General features: G+C 43.6%; 1 protein-coding gene across 1 annotated transcript in view; it reads left to right on the top strand.

The window, feature by feature from the left end:
* Window positions 1-13,535, top strand: part of LOC138961051 (zinc finger homeobox protein 4-like) — a 72,696-nt gene extending 59,161 nt beyond the window's left edge. Inside the window, exons 5-8 of the mRNA XM_070332648.1 lie at window positions 1-3,880; window positions 4,337-4,453; window positions 5,225-5,479; window positions 5,764-13,535. The exon at window positions 1-3,880 is cut by the window's left edge and continues 2,051 nt beyond it. Of these exons, the coding sequence (XP_070188749.1) occupies window positions 1-3,880; window positions 4,337-4,453; window positions 5,225-5,479; window positions 5,764-6,446 (4,935 nt within the window). The 3' untranslated portion in view covers window positions 6,447-13,535. The remainder of the gene's footprint in view (window positions 3,881-4,336; window positions 4,454-5,224; window positions 5,480-5,763) is intronic.
* Window positions 13,536-20,082: the final 6,547 nt, after the last annotated feature.

The following is a 20,082-nucleotide window of genomic DNA, read 5'->3' as shown; positions in this document are numbered from 1 at the left end:
TGCGTCATGCAGTTCAATGAGTACACACAGCACAGGAGGAAGGAAAAGGAGAAAGGGCGCAGCAAGGACAAAGACACCACCAAAGAAGATGAAACTGAAGACAAAGAAAACCTGGAGAAGAAAGCAACGGAGGAGAGTGAAGCTACCACTGAGGTACTTGAGAAGAAGGAAGAAGAGAAGAAAGAGTTGGAGGGGCGGATGGACATGCCTGAGATGAACAAGAGTCGCTGTCTGCAGTGCGGCAGGGAGTTCTCCAGTGTCTTTGTTCTCAAGGCTCACGAGGAGGAGGTCCACAAGAGTGTGGTTCCCATTGACATTGTGCAGGACTTTGGTGAGAAGTTCAAGGAGGACTTTGAGAAAAAGCAGCCCAAGCCTGAACCCGAACCAGTCCTCCCTGTCACCACCACCACCCAAGGTGTGTCTCAGGCTAGCACCACCACCGCAGCAACAACATCCACCAGTTCAAACACCGCGCAAACTGCTCCAGACAAAGGAAACGTGAAGGGTGGCAAGGATGAGATGCCACCTCCCCCACCCCCACCCCCACAGCTACCCACACCCTACGACATGGCTCAGATGATGCCCATGCTCGGCATGATGCCTATGTCCATGCCCATGAATCTCCTGGGCATGCAGAATCCTCTTGTCTCAATGATGTCCCCAGGAAGCATGGATATGTCTGGTGGCTTTCCTCTCAACCTGGGCATGATGGACCCCAATATGGTCTCAGCCCAGCAGCAGATGCAGCAAGCTGCTGCCGCGGCTGCTGCCAACAACCAGAAGCGCGTCCGTACTCGTATCAGCGACGATCAGCTCAAGATTCTCCGAGCTCACTTCGACATCAACAACTCTCCCTCAGAAGCCCAGATCAACCAGATGTCTGAGCAGTCAAGCCTGCCTCAGAAGGTCATCAAGCACTGGTTCCGTAACACGCTCTTCAAGGAACGGCAAAGAAACAAGGACTCTCCTTACAACTTCAGCAACCCCCCCTCGACCACCATTGACCTTGAGGAGTACGAGAAGACAGGCAAGATCTCCACAACGCCCACCAGTGTGAAGCTGGAGCCTTGCGACGAGGAGGAAGAGGTGCCGACCGCCGTAAAGCAGGAAGAGCCTGAACCAGACACTATGCCAGAAGCTCAGCCTCCACCGCCCTCCTTCCATGTGGATCTCTTGCCAAGACCCGACTTTGACGACAGGAGAGAGTACGAGAGTCGCTCCAACACCTCCACCCCTTCCAACGTGTCTTCCATCCCTTCCACCCCCACCTGCTCGGCACCTCCCACCCCGACCCCCTCAGCTACAGGTGGTGCAGCCAACATGCTTGACGCTCACGCCATGGCATTGGCCAGGGAGGCAGCAGCTCAGAATGCTATGAACAAGCGGGCCAACCGCACGCGCTTCACTGACTACCAGGTCAAGGTCCTGCAGGAGTACTTTGAGCAGAACGCTTACCCCAAGGACGACGAGCTGGATCATCTGTCCAAGATGCTCAACCTCAGCCCCAGGGTGATTGTAGTGTGGTTCCAAAACGCTCGTCAAAAAGCCAGGAAGATCTACGAGAACCAACCGGCTGTTGAACCCAAAGAGAGCACGTCGCCTTTCCAGAGGACTCCTAGTCTCAACTACCAGTGCAAGAAATGCGGGGCGGTGTTCCAGAGGTACTATGAGCTGATCAAGCACCAGAAGCGGCCATGTCTGCAGGAGAACAACAACAACAAGCCCCTCCCTTCTGTCACCGATGATGACAGCCTGTCCAGCTGTACGTCTTTTGACGACTCTGGCCTGAACGACTCCCTCAACCTGTCCATGAGTTCACATAAAGAAGCGACCTCCCCAGCTGCCCAGAGCAACGCTTTCCGCTGCGACAAGTGCAACGCGACCTTCAACCGCGCCGACCTGTGGCAGGAGCACCAGAAGATCCACAACCTCAACACGGCGCTCTTCCCCGCCTTCTCCACCAACTCAGCGTTTGGCATGCTGCAGACTCTGGCCCAGCAAGAGGACAGCAAGGGACTCGTCTCCACAGCGTCCATGCCTACCACTCCTACAACCTCTTCAGCAATGTCCACTGGGTCCATGAGCCCCGTCAGCCCTGGGGCCCACAAGCGCAAACTGGAGATGATGGATGATAGTTGTTTGGACGACCAGCCTCGGGACAAGCGTTTGAGGACCACCATCCTGCCTGAACAGCTGGACTACTTGTACCAGAAGTACCAGCTGGACTGCAACCCCAGCCGCAAGCAGCTGGAGACCATCGCCCAGGACGTCGGCTTGAAGAAGCGCGTGGTGCAGGTGTGGTTCCAGAACACGCGGGCCAGGGAGCGCAAGGGCCAGTACAGGGCGCATCAGCAGCTCATCCACAAGCGCTGTCCGTTCTGCAGGGCCTTGTTCCGCGCTAAGTCCGCCCTGGAGTCCCACCTGGCCACCAAGCACCCCGAAGAGATGGCCAAGGGCGAGATCAACGTGGACTCCATCCCAGACGCGGCCATCGAGCCTCCCTCGCCAGCGCATTCCATGCCCAGCACATCATCCGCCTCCCTTCAGGTCAGCGCCGCCGCTGCTGCTGCAGACTTGAGCAAACTGCTGAGCCCCGGCAGCATGTCACCCTACCTGTCCTTCATGCCTCCCACCAACCTGTCCCTGGGCTTTCCGCCCGCCATGGTGTCTGACCCCATCCAGCTGTCCATGCAGCACCTGTACGAGGACGCCTACAAGAAGTACATCACTGAGCTGAGTGGCACTGCCCACCCCTCTCCTCCCTCCGCAGCCACCCCCACCCCCAAGGCCAGCCACCTTGCTCCAGAACCCCTGACTTCCTCTACCCACAGTCGCCATAGCAGCAAATCTGGAGAGAAACGTGCCGCACCCCCTCCTCCCCCTTCCGCCAGTTCCGCCGCTGATGACGACGCACCACTGGACCTGAGCGTTACGGTGAAGCCCAGCACAGACAGCAAGCCCAGCAGCAACAGCAAGCCCAGCAGCGACAACAAGCCCAGCAGCGACAACAAGCCCAGCAGCTCGCATAGTTCTCAGGAAAGGTCCGGCAGTCACAGCGAGCGATCATCGTCCAGCCAGGGAGACAGGTCAGCGAGCAATTTGGAGCGCAGTCTCAACCTCAGCCTCGGCAACAGCTTCAACAGCAACTTTAACATCAGCACCAACGGGCCTCACAGCGCCTCGGCCAGCTTCCTAGAGAAGGTCAACCGAGAATACGACCGTAACCGCCACAACAGCTACGAGGACTCGTACTCAGAGACGCACTCGGAGTTCAACGACTCGGAGTACCAAGGAGACATGGGCAGCAGCCCCTCCTCGCCCAAGTCCAACGCCTCCAACCCCATGGGCTGCAGCTCTGCCCAGAAACGACACCGCACTCAGATGACCAGTCTGCAGATCAAGGCGATGAAGCTGCTGTTCATCGACTACAAGACCCCCACCATGGCAGAGTGTGAGCTCCTAGGCCGCGAGATCGGGCTGCCCAAGAGAGTGGTGCAGGTTTGGTTCCAGAACGCCCGCGCCAAGGAGAAGAAGTCCAAGCTGAACATGTCTAAGGGTCTCGGCTCAGATGCAGATTTCTCCAAAACACCCGAGGAGTGCGCGCTGTGCAACTTCAAGTATTCACACAAGTTTACCGTTCAGGACCACATCTTCACCAAGCGACACATCGACAACGCCAAAAAATACATCCAGAACCAATCGGACGCTGAGCGGGATATCTCCGACCCTTCAGCGGTGTCTGGGTTACTACGGCAACAGTCGCACGAGATGGACCGCAAGCTGTGGGAGAACAGCTCTTCCTCCTCCTCCCAGCAGCAGCTCGCCCAGCTCCAGCAAGGCCTCAACGCCGCTGCCTTCGGTCTCTCCAGTGGATTGCCAGGTAAGTCACTCAGTGTGGGTGTGTGTGGCTGCGACTGTCCTTTTGTGTAAATGTAATGTTACATGTATGACTACTGTAAATGTAACATTTTGTTTTTTCAATAATTGAAGGTTTCTTGGTTTTTTTATTCTGAATTTTGGAACGTTTGCAGTCAAACTGTTTTTGGATCTTTGTCCGTGTGTGTGTGAGAGAGATTTCAGTCGCATGTCAAAATGTCAAACAGACAGTAGAGTTTAAATTGGTGAACCAGTGTGTGTGTGTGCATGAATAAAAGAGGATGCATTTTTAGCTTTTGCATGGAATATCTGCGTTTCTTACTTGATTTTCAGAGTTTGTCACATGGTTTGTTTGCATTATATATAATTACAAAAAAATTCAACGCTGTCAAAAAGAAGTAATAAACGAAAGAGAGACATGGTGGAAACAATACTGTTGAACTCGTTTGTGCGTGTGCAGGAGTGGGTAACCCTTTCACTCTGGGCAGTATGCCTCTGGTGCCGGACGTTCCCAGCAGTAAGAAGTCATCACACAAAGAGAACCACAAAGACAGCGAGAAGAAGAGTGAAGCATCTGGTAAGTACTGTACAGGAAGTCAGTTAGGTAGTGTTCAAATGTTTTCATCTTGGTTTCAACAATTTTTTATTTCCATTTACTTGTACATGAAATGTACGCACATTTATTAAATATGAAAACAACAACAAGCCTATGGCTTATTTATGGTGCTGTCTTCAAACACAGTTTAAATCAAAAATAAGTAAGAATGTTTTCATCTTCATAACACTAATAAATACCCCCCGCGGGTTAGGGGGAAGAATTTACCCGATGCTCCCCAGCATGTCGTAAGAGGCGACTAACGGATTCTGTTTCTCCTTTTACCCTTGTTAAGTGTTTCTTGTATAGAATATAGTCAATGTTTGTAAAGAATTTAGTCAAGCAGTATGTAAGAAATGTTAAGTCCTTTGTACTGGAAACTTGCATTCTCCCAGTAAGGTCATATATTGTACTACGTTGCAAGCCCCTGGAGCAATTTTTTGATTAGTGCTTTTGTGAACAAGAAACAATTAACAAGTGGTTCTATCCCATCTCCCCCCTTTCCCCGTCGCAATATAACCTTGAACGGTTGAAAATGACATTAAACACCATATAAAGAAAGAAAGAAAGAACACTAATAAATAACAATTGATTAATTTCTGTTTTACTGCATGTTGATTCATGTTTTGAGATCTCACATTAACTGTAAGCTTTGTTAAGTCTCTTGTTGCACAACCACATTTGAAATGTTTGCTATTTTCAAGATTTCATAGGACTTATCGCAGACTATTTTTTCTTCCCGCTCATCAACAGCTAGCTCCAGCAGTGGTAGTCGCAGCAGCAGCAGCAGTAAAGACCACCACCATCAACAACAGCAGCAGCAGCAGCAGCAGCAACAACAACAGCAACCGACGCCACAACAGGCAGCAGAGCTGGCTCAGATGATGGCACTAGGGGGGTACCTGCCAGGGTTAGACCCTAGCTACCTCAGCTACATGTACTCTGGTCTGCCTGGCTTCTTCCCTGGGATGACTGCCATGCCCTTGCTTCAGCCTGGCCTTCTGCCTGGTAAGTTAAAAAATCTATTAAAAAAAATAAAATTGAAAACATTGAAACAAATTAAAAATGACTGTCGGTGTGGCAAACAATGTAAAAAAAAAAGATCTGTAAACAAAGTCTGATTGAAAGATGAAATAGCCTTGATTATTACATATTTTCGCAGAAATGTTGCACAAATTAGCCCTGCTTAGAGCGCATCTCGACAGACCTATACCACAAAGGCTAATTGAACAAAATAGCCTTGACATCTATCACCTTGACAGACCCGTTCAACAAGGTACATATCATTACAGGTGCTGAACACATGCTGGCCTACGACCCTCTGTCCTTCGGCACGCCTCTACCGCTGCTGCAGATCCCGCCCCAGGCCATCAAGTCAGTGTCCGACAAGGTGCAGGACAGTGGCTGCACTCTGGCCCACTACACGCAGGACTGCAAGACCCTGTCGGACCTCAAGGGCAGCATCAGCTCTCTGGACATGGCCTGCTTCGTGGACAGCCCCGTGGACGTCGGCTACATCTGCAAGAAGTGTCAGATGGTGTACCCCGTGCGAGACGCCTGCCTCACTCACCAGCGCATGGCGTGCTACTCGGGTGGCGGCCACGGGGGCAAGACAATGCTGAAGCTGGAGCAGGTGCAGTACGAGTGTCGCGTGTGCAGCGACAAGTTCTCCACCCTGGCTGAGGTCAAGGCTCACTGCCATCAGGATTCGCACAAGGTCAAGGTCAACAAGCTGGGCGCCAGCGTCGTACCTTCCTCCTCCCCTTCCTCCGCTGCTTCTTCCTCCTCCCACTCCTCCCCGAAACCGGCCACCCCCAACCCCGCTCACGCCCCTTCCTCTTATGCGGGGTCTGGTGGTGACAGGGCGCCCTACACCGCTACCTCCGCCTCTTCCTACACTTCCAGGAAGTCCCCTGTCGCTGCCATGGCCTCTGCTGCTGACAAGGAGGAAGGCAAACATCCAAAGATGGACTGAGCTCTCTATGGGGCACTTTCATGACAAAGAACCAGCCAGAGCACCTCAAATCTCAGGCACACTGACTGTGCTAGGTCTGAAAATACAGGCTCAGGACTATGGAAAATATTGCCAGTGTATGAAGAATGATAAGAGACTTTCTATCTGGCAAAGGGCCTGTTTAGGGCTTGGCATCAGCAACTGAGCTGGATTGCCTGAAGCGTTGTAGCTTCCTCGGACTGTTCTTATCCCTGTTGCCCTGACGTACTATCTGAAGAGATCAGAATCCACAGGATGTGACAAAAGACACAAAGACAGTTTCGAACTTATCTCTGGATTGATAGAAACCAAAGAAGTTACCCAGCTAATGGCACAAAGTTCTACACCTACCTGTGTTTGGAAAGGGATGTAAACGCAACTCTTTGTGCTGGTTACTGCATGTCATGAGAAAAGGCAGTGTTTGGTTAACCCCTTTTCCTCTGAAAGTACGTCATAATGGTGGGTACTGTCTCCCTCCATCTTCCAAAGCAAAGCTGCAAAGGACCTATGCGTTGTTTTAAAACTAACAGTGATATAAAAAAAAATGATTCAGAGAGACTGATATCGTGCTACAAAATCCCACTGCACAAAGAAGTCAAGATGCCAGCACTGGATTACAATATATCAGCTACAAATTGGGAGCACAGGTGTTACGCTTCTTCTTTGGGCAAAGATTGGACACACTCTGCACGGGAATTTGTGTTGCTGTTACCGTGACAGAAACGGTGGTGTTTTTTTGTTTTGTTTTCTATAGCAGACCGTTTTCCTGGATAAACTTTTGTACTCCAAGAAAACAATTACAGTAATGGATTATCAGTCAAGTAATACAACACAGCATTCGTCAGTTGTTGCATTTCTTCCTTTTGCGGGTGAGGGGGGATTAGAAAGGTAACTGTTGGGAAATACAATAAAAACCACAGTATATTGTTATTGAATTACAAGAAAGAGCGATTGTACAGCTGTGTGGTGGTGCTCCAATAACAAACATAAGCGTAGGTATGGTGGAACAGAAGAGAAGAGTGTTGGCAGAACTTGGGCCATCTCTTTGTTATTGGACCGGTTTACGTCCAGTGGACTTTGCCACCCTGCTTCTTTGTTTCAAAATGGCTTCCGGATGTGCTGTTGACCAATCAGATTGCTGGACACTGAGCTCTAAGGAACCACTGCTTTGTTTTGATATTTCTAACTGTTGAGTTGACTGGTTGTTGTAGTAGCCGTCTCTGAACCTCCCCCAGTTTGCCAGTGAGGGAATTGTCATCTGGGGAAATACAATTTTGATCGATTTCATGAAAATGAGTTATCAGGGTTGCATCTCTTGTAATGATGTGCTGTTGTTGTTGTAGGTTGGGTTTTTTTTTTTTTTTTTTTTTTTTGGGGGGGGGGGGGGTTAACACTCGCCTCCTTTTGCCATTTATAAATTAGGTTTGCAGATAGGTGCAAAGAGAAATATTTAGCTTTATTTGGTGCTGGACTGTTTTTACCCTTTGGCTTGAAGTCACCAGACCAGTTTGTCACTTGGTGTGTGGTATAGCCAGATGTCCAGAAAACATTTAAGCATCAAGCATAGTTTTATTGCCTTATCTTGGCTTTCGTCATCTTTTAGGTAGGTGGACCTTCTCTTAAGATAGATATCTGCAGCATGCAGTACTTTTTTTTTAAGAGCTGTTAAATATGATTGCAGCAGTTGATCTCATACTAGTCATAATCTAGATTTTTGCTAGTTGTTGGCTAGCTTTTTGCTTTTGTGTATAGTTGCTCAATGCAGTTTGTTAAATTTTGATGACTAAAACTCTAAGTTTTAATTTTTTAAGCAAAACATTTTATGTTCCTTGGAGATTTGATTTCCTTCCAACAGTTTGAGTAACTGAATGTGGGGTGTTTTTGAAAACACGAGAAAAAGAAATGTGCTTAAAAGGTTTAATGTAATGAACCATTTTCTATTTTTATATCATACCAGGCATTTCAGCTACTAACAGTGTAAGCGAGCAGACAGGAGATAGGAGCACAGGTTATTGCACACAGCAGATTTAGCTGCGTAGATATATAGGGCTTGTCCAGTACAGCATACAGTTTTGTGTTTCAACACTGAATATATATCCGTCGCGATATAACCTTGAACGGTTGAAAACGATGTTAAACACCAAATAAAGGAAAGTAAACTGAATATATATGATTTGTGCATGGCACTGTACATACATTCACGTGAATTTTTAATAGGAAGCTTGATTTGTCTGGCCAGGCACTGAATGCAATGTGCAAATGGAGTAAAATTGTTGCAGCTATAGTTTCAAAGCTGTTGCAACATCTTATTTTTTCACTTTAGTGCAGTTTACACTTTTCTTTGTTGTAATTCAATTTAGTTTACTATGCTGCCTGTCAGGAGTAACTTTGAAAAGTATTTTCCCATGGGAATAATGATCTTACATTTATCTTTCTTGTGGATGACTGTTCTGCAATTGTATACTTACAATACCTCAGATCATTTAAACCAAGTAAAGTGTATACTGGTTTTTCCTTCCATCTTCAAAACACGAATGAGTGCAGGTGTGAGTATTGAATCTTCTTAAATGTGTATGAGCGAAAAGTCTTGCTGAAATCCTGCAATATTATAGTTTGTGTGCTTTTACTCATAGCAAAACACACGATTTGTATGTGTCATATTAAGCAGAATCAGCCCTGTCTGTTGGAGTTATGAGTGTAAATATACAATAACATTTTGATTTTTTTCTCATGATGAAAGTTATAAAAGGCCAGAAATGTACAGTTCTGTTTGAATAAATGGCGGGCTTAAAAGTTGCTCAGAACCTCAAAGAAAAATATTAAATATCTGCCTGAATGTATGTCATTTATTCAGTTAAGGCACTGTTGTGATTTTTTTCAAACTTGGCTTAAATGGTCAGTTGTGCCATGAGAGAATCTACTGAAGAGTGGGTTTTCCTAAAGGTTGCTTTAGTACATTTTTGCAGAGACAAGACACTATCACTATCAGAAGGTATTTTTGGAAGGTTGTATCTGTCATTGTGTAATCTCTGTTACATACTTTGTGTGTCTGTGTATATTACTTTTTGTATTGTCAGTTATACATAAGTCATGGTGGAGGGAGTGTTAAGTATGTGCGGTAGTGATAACTCTTCATATCAACATATGCCCCATCCGTTTGATATAAGGTCATATTATACATGTATGCATTTTATGACTGCAGTTGTGTGATTCGTTATAACCTGTTCAGAGAAATACATATGTACATTTTTTCTCTCTTTTTTTGTTTTTTGTTTTTTGTTTTGATTCTCAGCAAAGAAGAGTGACATTACTAGCTCTTTGGGGAGTGACATATGTTTGGACATTACATCCTGCTTGTGATGCTAAACAAGTGAAGTTTGCGTTTTTCATTTCCTCCATGACTAAGAACTGATATGGACATGTTCAGTTTTTTACATACAAAGTGTTCAAGCTACAAAGACAGAGCTTTACAAATAGTTGTTGCACGATTCATGACCTGTTTTGCATTGAGTGTTGATTGTTGAATTACACTTACAATGGAATGTTGTGCGTGAATGGTCGTTTTATTATAACATGAGAGTAGATGTTTTGGTACTTGTGTAAGTCTAGTGTTTTGTTCACTGTTGCTGCTGTTTTTATTTGGTTCACCAAAGATAAAATGCTAACATGTATGAACACATTGAACATGCACTTATGTTCAATGAATGGATTAAACAAATCATTGTTCATTTTGGGACCTGAGATATTTTGACCCTGTTTTCGTTCAAGAGAAGAAGAAAAATGACACCGAGAAAAATGACCACAAATTGAATTGTTCTGCGTTGTATGAAACATCTTAAGAAATAATCCATCCCATAACTTAGTCATGACTTAAATGCGTCCTTGTCTTTTGAGGTCGTTTTATTTTTTTCTGACAACAAAATTCCTTATGAGAAGAGTGGGGCTTATTAATTGTCCAAGTTTCTTTCCTGTCCATGTTCCTTACGATGGGTTTTTCTCTTATTTCAAACTCCAGGTTTTGGTCTTTTTTTTAGCCGAAGCAAAATCATGACAGCTTTTGAAAATGAAAGTCCATCCTAACTGTACAAATGGTAGTATACATGGAATATATTGTGAAAATGATGACTGAACTTATTTTTCCATAGACATTTTTTAAATTTATGTTTGTTTGTTTTTCTCTTGAAATTTCATGTCATTTTTGAATGATAACTAATTATTGTTGATTTGAATCTGTGTTGGACAGTGAAGCCTATTTGTGACGATGCACTGACCTCTTCTGACATAAACAGATCCTTCGGCTTCCATGCATTTGCTGGTCTCAGTCTATCCTGACGTATCTCATGACAGTAGTTGTGTTCTTGTTTCCCATTCTCATGACTCTCAATGCTTCTCATCCTATTTTGCGAGTGAGAGACTGTGAACTGGGTGTTGACATTAGACTTATCCATTTTATTAGGGATTCATGGTTGTTGGTCTGAGAGTGGGAGTGTAAGAGATATATATATGTATGCTTGTGTGTTGACATGGAGTTGTGATGTTTTTGGTGTTGCCATTTATCAGCCAAGTTGTCTCTCTCTCTCTCGCTCTCTCCATGGCTCAGTGTTGGCTCACGCCGGCCAAAATTCAAGTTGTCAGTATTTTTTCAATTTTTGGTGGGTTGTGATGTTGTCAGTACGATGTGTGCGCGTGTGTCTCTCAGTCATGTTTGTGTTCGCTGGTGTTGATAGCAGAAATGCTAGACTCTTGTTCCAACAAGGTGTAGTGATTTTGTGTCTGGGTCTTGCTGTTTCAACGCTCTTTGTATCCATATTTCAACAGGGTTCTGATTTTTGCTTAAATAGTGATGTAAACGTACGGCATTAATGAGCTGTAATGAGTAAATCCTTTCCTTCTATGCTCCATCTTGCTAAAAATGTTTACTACCTTAAAACCCTACCCCCTCTACTCACCCCCCTCCCTCCCTCCCCATTCCTCTTCTTACGGTATAAATTTTATGACTTACACTGATTCTCAGATCTACATATGTGTGTGTGCCGATTTACTCAAAACTTACAATTTTGTTTACAAGAAAACTATCTCAGCATTCTATATATATATGATTTGACTCGATGTATCCATTGAATGTGTATGCAACTGACTGACAGAACTTACAGGGTGCTTTTTGTTCTCTGTTTCCCGGATCATTCAGAGTATTTCTTTTTACTGGATACCTATCTTGACGCATCCAATTTAGGGTTTTTTGTCATGCCAGTATGTATAAAAATAAGAATAAAAAAAAGAATAGATCATTTCTATATCACAAGGCCTGTATAATGACCACAACAGCAACGCTTTTCAGCCATATTGTTTGTGTTCTTGTTATGTAGATTCGTTAACTTTGTTCATTTGACATAATTTTGAACTTGTACAGTAGAAATGGCAGTCTTTATTCTGTAGATCTTTCCATAGAATTTACTTTTTGAATGAATCCTTTGCCTCTTTTTTCATGATCGTATTCTTTATTTGGAGAGAATCTTTATTCCAGTTTTTGATTTTTGCTGCCATGGTGACGCAGCATTTTCTCTATCTTGCAGCTAGAGTCTTTTTCTCCAAAGAAGACTGATAATATCTTTTTTGTTTCAGTTTTTGTTCAACTTGTAACGTGATGACTTGTTCAGTACTTACACACAATTTAATCCCTTGGAGCAATATTTTGTACATAGAGCAACAGTGATACGTTGCATTTACAGGGTTTCCTTCCTTGTTTAAATAAGTGAGTAGATATGATTTTTTAATCTGTTTTATTTTATAACCATCATGGCTGATTAACATCTTCAGTTAATGAATAACATTGCATACGGTACGTTCTGTTTTGATTACTCAGATAATAAAATCACATTTTAAATTCTTAGTTTTTGTCTGATTTTTGAAGGTTTTTGAAGTTGACTTATATTTTCCTCCTGCTGGTGGTACATTTTGCAATGTTTGCAGTAGTTTTAAATCAAGGAGTACCTTTTCGCCCATACGTCAACCCTCAGCGAATTTATTTTTTTTAAACCAATGCAGTATGGATTTCCATCTCTTGCAAATTCAGGATGTGAATGTTTTGTGTATATATCTGAGTAGAAGCCATTAAAGCCTGTTTCTGACAGTAGATCTCATGCCGATGAAGATGTTTTTTTGACTGAAATCCTTACGATGCTAGTTTGAGTAGTAACTGAGCTGCTTAATACGACTATTGCTATGTAAATATTGACACTTGTGAATACGATGATATATATCTATCTACTCGGCCATGAAGTTTTTCGCAGTGTAATGCATAGATATAGAACTGATCTAGAAAGAGTCGCTGCTAAACTACTTGTATTATCATGTATGGACCAATTACTAGGCAACACATTTTTGTTCTGTCTGTAATTTTGCAGTACGAGTCTTACAATGTTTTTTCGTTCGTGTTGATTTCCGTCTATTTCCTCTTGTTCTTGTTTCACTTTTTTTTTCGTGGCGGTATATTGTTTACAAGATAAAAGCATATTATGTGATCTGTGTTCAGTACTAAAATTGTAACATGTTCTTTGCATTGTTCTGGGGGAGGAAGAAGATTGTTGACCATGCTTTACTTACTTTGTAAAACTGCTCTACCCTCCCAACCGCCCCCCCCCCCCCCCCTCTCTCTTTACTCTTCCCCTCCTCTTCCGTCAGTAAGAAGCATTTCTTTCTCAACCCCAATCTCACCCTATACTTTTGTCCTTTGTTTGAAGCATATACCATTACGTGTTCATAGATCTAAGGAGGGGAAAAGTCTACTTAGATCCGAGACAATTGTCTAGTTTGGCATTGGGCCATGTTTAAGGGTTCCAACTCACCTGAGAGTTGACCTGTTTAACTCACCTGAGAGTTTACCTGTTTAACTCATCTGAGAGTTTACCTGTTTACACCTGAGGGTCTGAGCAAGGTGAGAGGTTTTCCTCCCAACTTCAGAACGCAAAAGTATGATCGGTGCATATCTCATTGATGTTTTTTTTTCTTTGTTTATTTTGAATGCGTGCAGAGGAAAGACATTTTAATAGAGACTTATGAAACTAAAAACGATGTTGGTTCGAGTTTGTTGATTTCTTTGGTGAGGTGAGCGTGTGCTTGTGATGAAAGGGAATGTGTGGTGTTTCTGAGCTTTCTTTCTTTCTTTCTTTCTTCCCTTCTTTCTTTCCTTCTTTCTGTTTGTCTGTTTGTCTGTCTGTCGGTGTGTCTTTGCTCTTCTTTTTCTTGTTTGTTCAATGAAAACAGATGACTATCTGTGCTGTGTGTGTGTGTGTGCGCGCGCGCAGTTGCATGTGTGTATGTGTGTGTTTGTGAATGTGTGTGTGCAAAATCGACAAAAAAGACAATGAAATGGAAGACATACGGTATTAAAATACATTAACGCAGAGAGAGAAAGAAAAAAACACAATTTGAGACGATACCATATCTGCAGTAATTCAGTTAATCAATTGTCACTCACTTGATCGACCGAATGATCGTCGATCTCGAATCATTTTGTCAATCAAAAACGTTTTCTGGGCCTATATTTGTAAGAGGACACAGGCCAACAACTTGGATCTTCGGGTTATGCAAACAAACGCCCAAACCCACCATAAGAAATGACAAATAAAAACAATGCTAACCTCGTATTCGGTGATGTGTGTATCACCTATGTAAAGACAAAGCATTCTTTAGGCTTAGTAAATATGCATACACACACACACACACACACCCAGGTGCACACACAACCACATTCACACACACACACACACACACACACACCCAGGTGCACACACAACCACACACACACACACACATACACACAAACACACATACATACACACACAGACACACACATCATTCCACTCATCCCGTTCTGCCTCTCAGCAACCCCCCCCCCCTCCCCCCACACACACACACACACACATACTCACACACACACACATAGACACACACACATGCACATACATACCCCCCACACACACACACACACTGACATGCACCAACGCTCGCGCTTACACACACACATACACACACGCACGCACGCACACGCACGCACGCACGCACGCACGCACGCACACACACACACACACACACATACACACACACACACACACACACACACACACATCATTCCACTCATCCCGTTCTGCCTCTCAGCAACCCCACAATTCTTGTTCTACGCAACACATAGAAGTCTAATGATCTATGAAACAAGTCGCGTAAGGCGAAAATACAATATTTAGTCAAGTAGCTGTCGAACTCACAGAATGAAACTGAACGCAATGCCATTTTACTCGTAGCATCGTCAGGCCAGCGCTCATGGCAAAGGCAGTGAAATTGACAAGAAGAGCGGGGTAGTAGTTGCGCTAAGAAGGATAGCACGCTTTTCTGTACCTCTCTTTGTTTTAACTTTCTGAGCGTGTTTTTAATCCAAACATATCATATCTATATGTTTTTGGAATCAGGAACCGACAAGGAATAAGATGAAAGTGTTTTTAAATTGATTTCGACAATTTAATTTTGATAATAATTTTTATATATTTAATTTTCAGAGCTTGTTTTTAATCCGAATATAACATATTTATATGTTTTTGGAATCAGCAAATGATGAAGAATAAGATAAACGTAAATTTGGATCGTTTTATAAATTTTTATTTTTTTTTACAATTTTCCGATTTTTAATGACCAAAGTCATTAATTAATTTTTAAGCCACCACGCTGAAATGCAATACCGAAGTCCGGGCTTCGTCGAACATTACCCGACCAAAATTTCAACCAGTTTGGTTGAAAAATGAGGGCGTGACAGTGCCGCCTCAACTTTCACGAAAAGCCGGATATGACGTCATCAAAGACATTTATCAAAAAAAATGAAAAAAACGTCTGAGGATATCATACCCAGGAACTCTCATGTCAAATTTCATAAAGATCGGTCCAGTAGTTTAGTCTGAATCGCTCTACACACACACACACACACACACACACACACACACACACACACACACGCGCACGCACGCACACACGCACGCACATACACCACGACCCTCGTTTCGATTCCCCCTCGATGTTAAAATATTTAGTCAAAACTTGACTAAATATAAAAATAACTTTGCACCCAGTGTCACAAAAACCTTAGTAAACCTACTGCGTATGTGTGTCCTTGGAGAGAGAGAAGGGGGAGGGGGGGGGGGGTGTGGGAGTGTGCAGATAAGAGAAACTGAGAGGGAAGAAGAGAGAGTGAGTATCAGTATATACAAATAACAAGGACTACTACACACCTTTCTTGTAGTAGTCCTTGACAAATAACTAATTAATCCTTTGTTGTCTACGACACAGGCAGTGTCAGAGAGCCAGATCGACTTCTATTTACATTCAGGTAAGTGTGTGTGTGTGTGTGTGTGTGTGTGTGTGTGTGTGTGTGTGTGTGTGTGTGTGTGTGTGTGTGTGTGTGTGTGTGTGTGTGTGTGAGTCTGTCTGTGTCTGTCTGTGTCTAAATTGAGGCAAAACTCTTGCGACCGATTTTGTTTTTATAAAATTGATTTAAATTTTGATCAAACATTTTTTCACTCATTCCGGACAATTGGATTGCATTTCAGGCTGGAAGCTTGAAAATAAATTAATTGAGTTTTTTTTATTGAAATTCTAAAATTCTCATTAAGATTGACATTAATAACAGATTCAGAAATGATTGCATTTTATTCTCTTTCATTTCCTGAAGCAAAATATAATATGTAGATATGTCGTGTTTACGCTTTAAAAAAAAGAAGCTCAAAATTTAAAAAAATCTGTCCAATGTTCGCAAGCTTCCAGAGATCAGTGCAACCCGTGTAGGTCTTCGGATTTCGGCTAGCCTCATTATTCACGGTGATGATCGACTTATCCCTGGTTTTCAGTGTTTGTCTTAATGTTTTGATATCGCTTCACGCAACTTGTTTTCTGTTCCCTTTTCTCCTTGCACGATGTAGCTACGTCAGTAATTGATCTGTTCTTGGCGCGATTTTTCACCAGATCAGTGTCACGTGCTGATGATTGGTACTGTGATTCGGAATTAGCTTTCATGATATCCAATATTACTGCCATTAGGAAAAGTAACTCTAAAACAGACTTCTATAATGAGCGTTAGCCTTCAATTTAATCAGTCCTGATGTTTCTCGGATGGTATGTGCAGTATTCTTTTTGCAAGATCGCTGCATGGTGATGCACGTGCCGTCTTGTCTACCTGCGTGCATGCGTGCGGCGTGTGTGTATGTGTTTGTTTGATCAGTGTTCCTGCCGTTTGCTTCCAGTAGAAATCCAAACGGTAGAAAGAACGTGATATAAGCATTTGCTTGAGTGCGCGTCCTAGCTGTATGTTTAACTTTTGAACTGTTCATGCGAAGAAATTCCGAATACAATTTTGTTAAAAAAACAACCCGGAAAGAACAGACAGACACTTTGAGAAAGTTGTATTACGTTCATTGCTAACAGAGAAAGGGGGGAAAGAGAGAGAGAGGGGGGGGGGACCTTGGACTGGGTGGCCGAGTGGTAACGCACTTGCGCTCGGAAGCGAGAGGTTGCGTGTTCAGCGAGAGGTTGCGTGTTCAGGCCTGGGTCAGGCCGCAATGTCACGTTCTCCCCCCTTTCCTAACCTAGGTGGTGGGTTCAAGTGCTAGTCTTTCGGATGAGACGAAAAACCGAGGTCCCTTCGTGTACACTACATTGGGGTGTGCACGTTAAAGATCCCACGATTGACAAAAGGGTCTTTCCTGGCAAAATTGTATAGGCATAGATAAAAATGTCCACCAAATACCCGTGTGACTTGGAATAAAGTGTAAAAAAAATTCCATCTCACACGGCATTAAGTCTCAGGGCTTGGAAACATGAATACACGCATGCAGGAGAAAAAAAATGGGTAGCGCCGTATACTGTATGGCAGCTCGCTTTCCCCAGGGAGAAAGCAGCCCGAATTTCTGTGAGGTTACCCTCATGGACTATATAAAATCTTATCTTATCTTATCTTATCTTTTTGGGCACATTGACCTGTATTTACTATTGCGCACTGAATTAAAACACTTGAAATCAAACATGGCGTGAAAGAATGGCAACGAGTACTTATGGTAATAGTTAGGCACAGAAAATTACCCCTCGGAAGCGCATGCTCACAAAGATTTATGTATGCGTAGTATGTTTTATCTCAGTACATGACAAACATGTTTAAAAAATTGTTACACGACACTTGAGATTGCCACAAGTTCTCAAACGTCGTATAGTTGTGTTCTTTTATTCTACGTCGCCCGTCTTCGCAGCAGCAGAAAACAACTCGTCAAATTGAGTTCGAGGATTTATTTAGCATTCCATACTGTAATGGATGGCCCTATTAGTATTATCCAGAAACTTTAACCTGAACATTAGTGGATCTAACTTTTGCACTGAGAAACATGTGATACAGATCTAAAAGTGTTCTTCATTGAGACAAGTGAAAGATTGAGAGACTTGTGGACAAATGTTACGATATTAACTGTGTTAGGATGTACTCACCAGAAAACCCCTGCACAGTTCGTAGCAAGAAACTTTCGCTGACTAATTTATGTAGTTTTTATTCGGAATCGTGTGCGTATCGATCGCATTCTTATAAGACGAACACAATGGAACGCAATCTTCTTTTCGATGACGCCATTTTATAGCGATTGTTCTAAGGCGATGTTGTTCTAGTTGGGTTCTACGGAAGGGGTTCTAGTATGCTTCTTCGAGACGGGGCTTTTGAGGTTATTTGACAGGAGAAAGTGGGGCTATTCGACAGGAGAAATCGGGGCGGCTTCTTCGAGACTGGACGAGGAGGGATATAATATTGAGTTAGAGAACACTAGGTTCTAAGCCTACACGAAGGGATAGCAGTCTACAAGGAGAAATGGGGGAAAAGAGAAATCAGAACCAGTCTACAGGAGAAATCGGGGTCTTTCTACGCAAGGATCTTTTCAGTTCTTAAAGGTTGTTCTACGCTATCTACGCTATGAAATCGGGGCGGCTTCTTCGAGGCTGGATGAGGAGGGATATAATATTGAGTTAGAGAACACTAGGTTCTAAGCTACACGAAGGAATAGCAGTCTACAAGAAGAGAGGGGAAAAGAGAAATCAGAACCAGTCTACGGGAGAAATCGAGGTCTGCAGTAAAGAAGATAGTCCGGAACAAAGTTATCATATGTCATGCCTATTTTTATATGTGAATGAACGATACACTGATATATTGAAATTCGATACGAATTTGTTCAGATGAATAAATCTGAACATTGAAACCTGGAACAATTTGTGTCTGTTTTATTCTTCATTAACATTCACACACACAACAATCAACGAGAGAGAAACAGCGATCCGTTACAATACATACAACTGCACATCGTAGCAGGACTCAAAGTAGAAGCTTTATTACATACAAATCGCGCTGGCCTATATAGTAAATACTCAATCTCGAGAATATTCCAGACCGAACATAATACAACTAAAATTAGATGAACTGCCCATGGACAAGAATAGTGACGTTCTCTGTGACGTACATCAAAAGCGCCGACGCACTTAATCCGAGCGAACGCCACGAACCCACGACTCAAAACAACGTGGTAAACAACTTGTTTTGACAGGACTAGAAAGTTCACCTGCATTCTCGTCCAAACATAAATATTGTGTTTATAAAATATAATATCGGTACTTTCCCACAAAGTAAAAATAAGTCAACTACATGCAACACACAAAACTGAACCAAAGTTCAGCAACGGCAGCGTTTCCTAACATTACCCCCAACACAAGAAGAAATTTACCTAATTTCTTTCAATCATTGAAACGCTACCTGTACACATATTATGTACTAGATGAATACCCGCTTCGCTGGGTACGACGAAGGAAGGGAAATAAACGCGCAAAACACTGGAGAAGAGTAATAATAGTATAACGGGAATATGGATTGAGCGTTGTCGACAGTGACCTTCTAAAAATAGAAACGGGAATATGGATTGACGCCACACGAAGGAAGGGAGATAAACGCTGAAAACACGGGAGAAGATAAGGAAGAGTTACTGGGAATGGATCCAGAGAAAAACCAAAATCGGTTCAGCGCTGCGCGCTGAGAGCACGTGTTGAAATATCTCATTGAGCAGGTTGTACCTGAATATGGGGTGTACCTGAATTTGGCCACCAAATTTGAAACAGATCCATCGAGAACCTTGGGCGTGCATCGCGGACACACACACACACACACACAGACACAAGTCGTATATATATATATATATAGATACTAGATGAATACCCGCTTCGCCGGGTACGGCTTCGCCGGGAAGAAGTCGAGCCGAATACCCGGCTGCGCCGGGGACCCGGCAAAGCCGGGTGTACGCCGGCTTTGCCGGCGCACCGCACGAAGGAAGGGAGATAAACGCGCAAAACACTGGAGAAGAGTAGTGACCTTCTAAAAATAGTATAACGGGAATATGGATTGAGCGTTGTCGACAGTGACCTTCTAAAAATAGAAACGGGAATATGGATTGACGCCACACGAAGGAAGGGAGGTAAACGCTGAAAACACTGGAGAAGATAAGGAAGAGTTACTGGAAATGGATCCAGAGAAAAACCAAAATCGGTTCAGCGCTGCACGCCG

Source organism: Littorina saxatilis, linkage group LG1, assembly GCF_037325665.1.
Source record: "Littorina saxatilis isolate snail1 linkage group LG1, US_GU_Lsax_2.0, whole genome shotgun sequence".
In the NCBI taxonomy this organism is placed as follows: Eukaryota; Metazoa; Mollusca; class Gastropoda; order Littorinimorpha; family Littorinidae; genus Littorina; species Littorina saxatilis.
The sequence above is the reverse complement of the archived record's forward strand: the minus strand, read 5'-3'. Positions and strand labels throughout refer to the sequence as shown.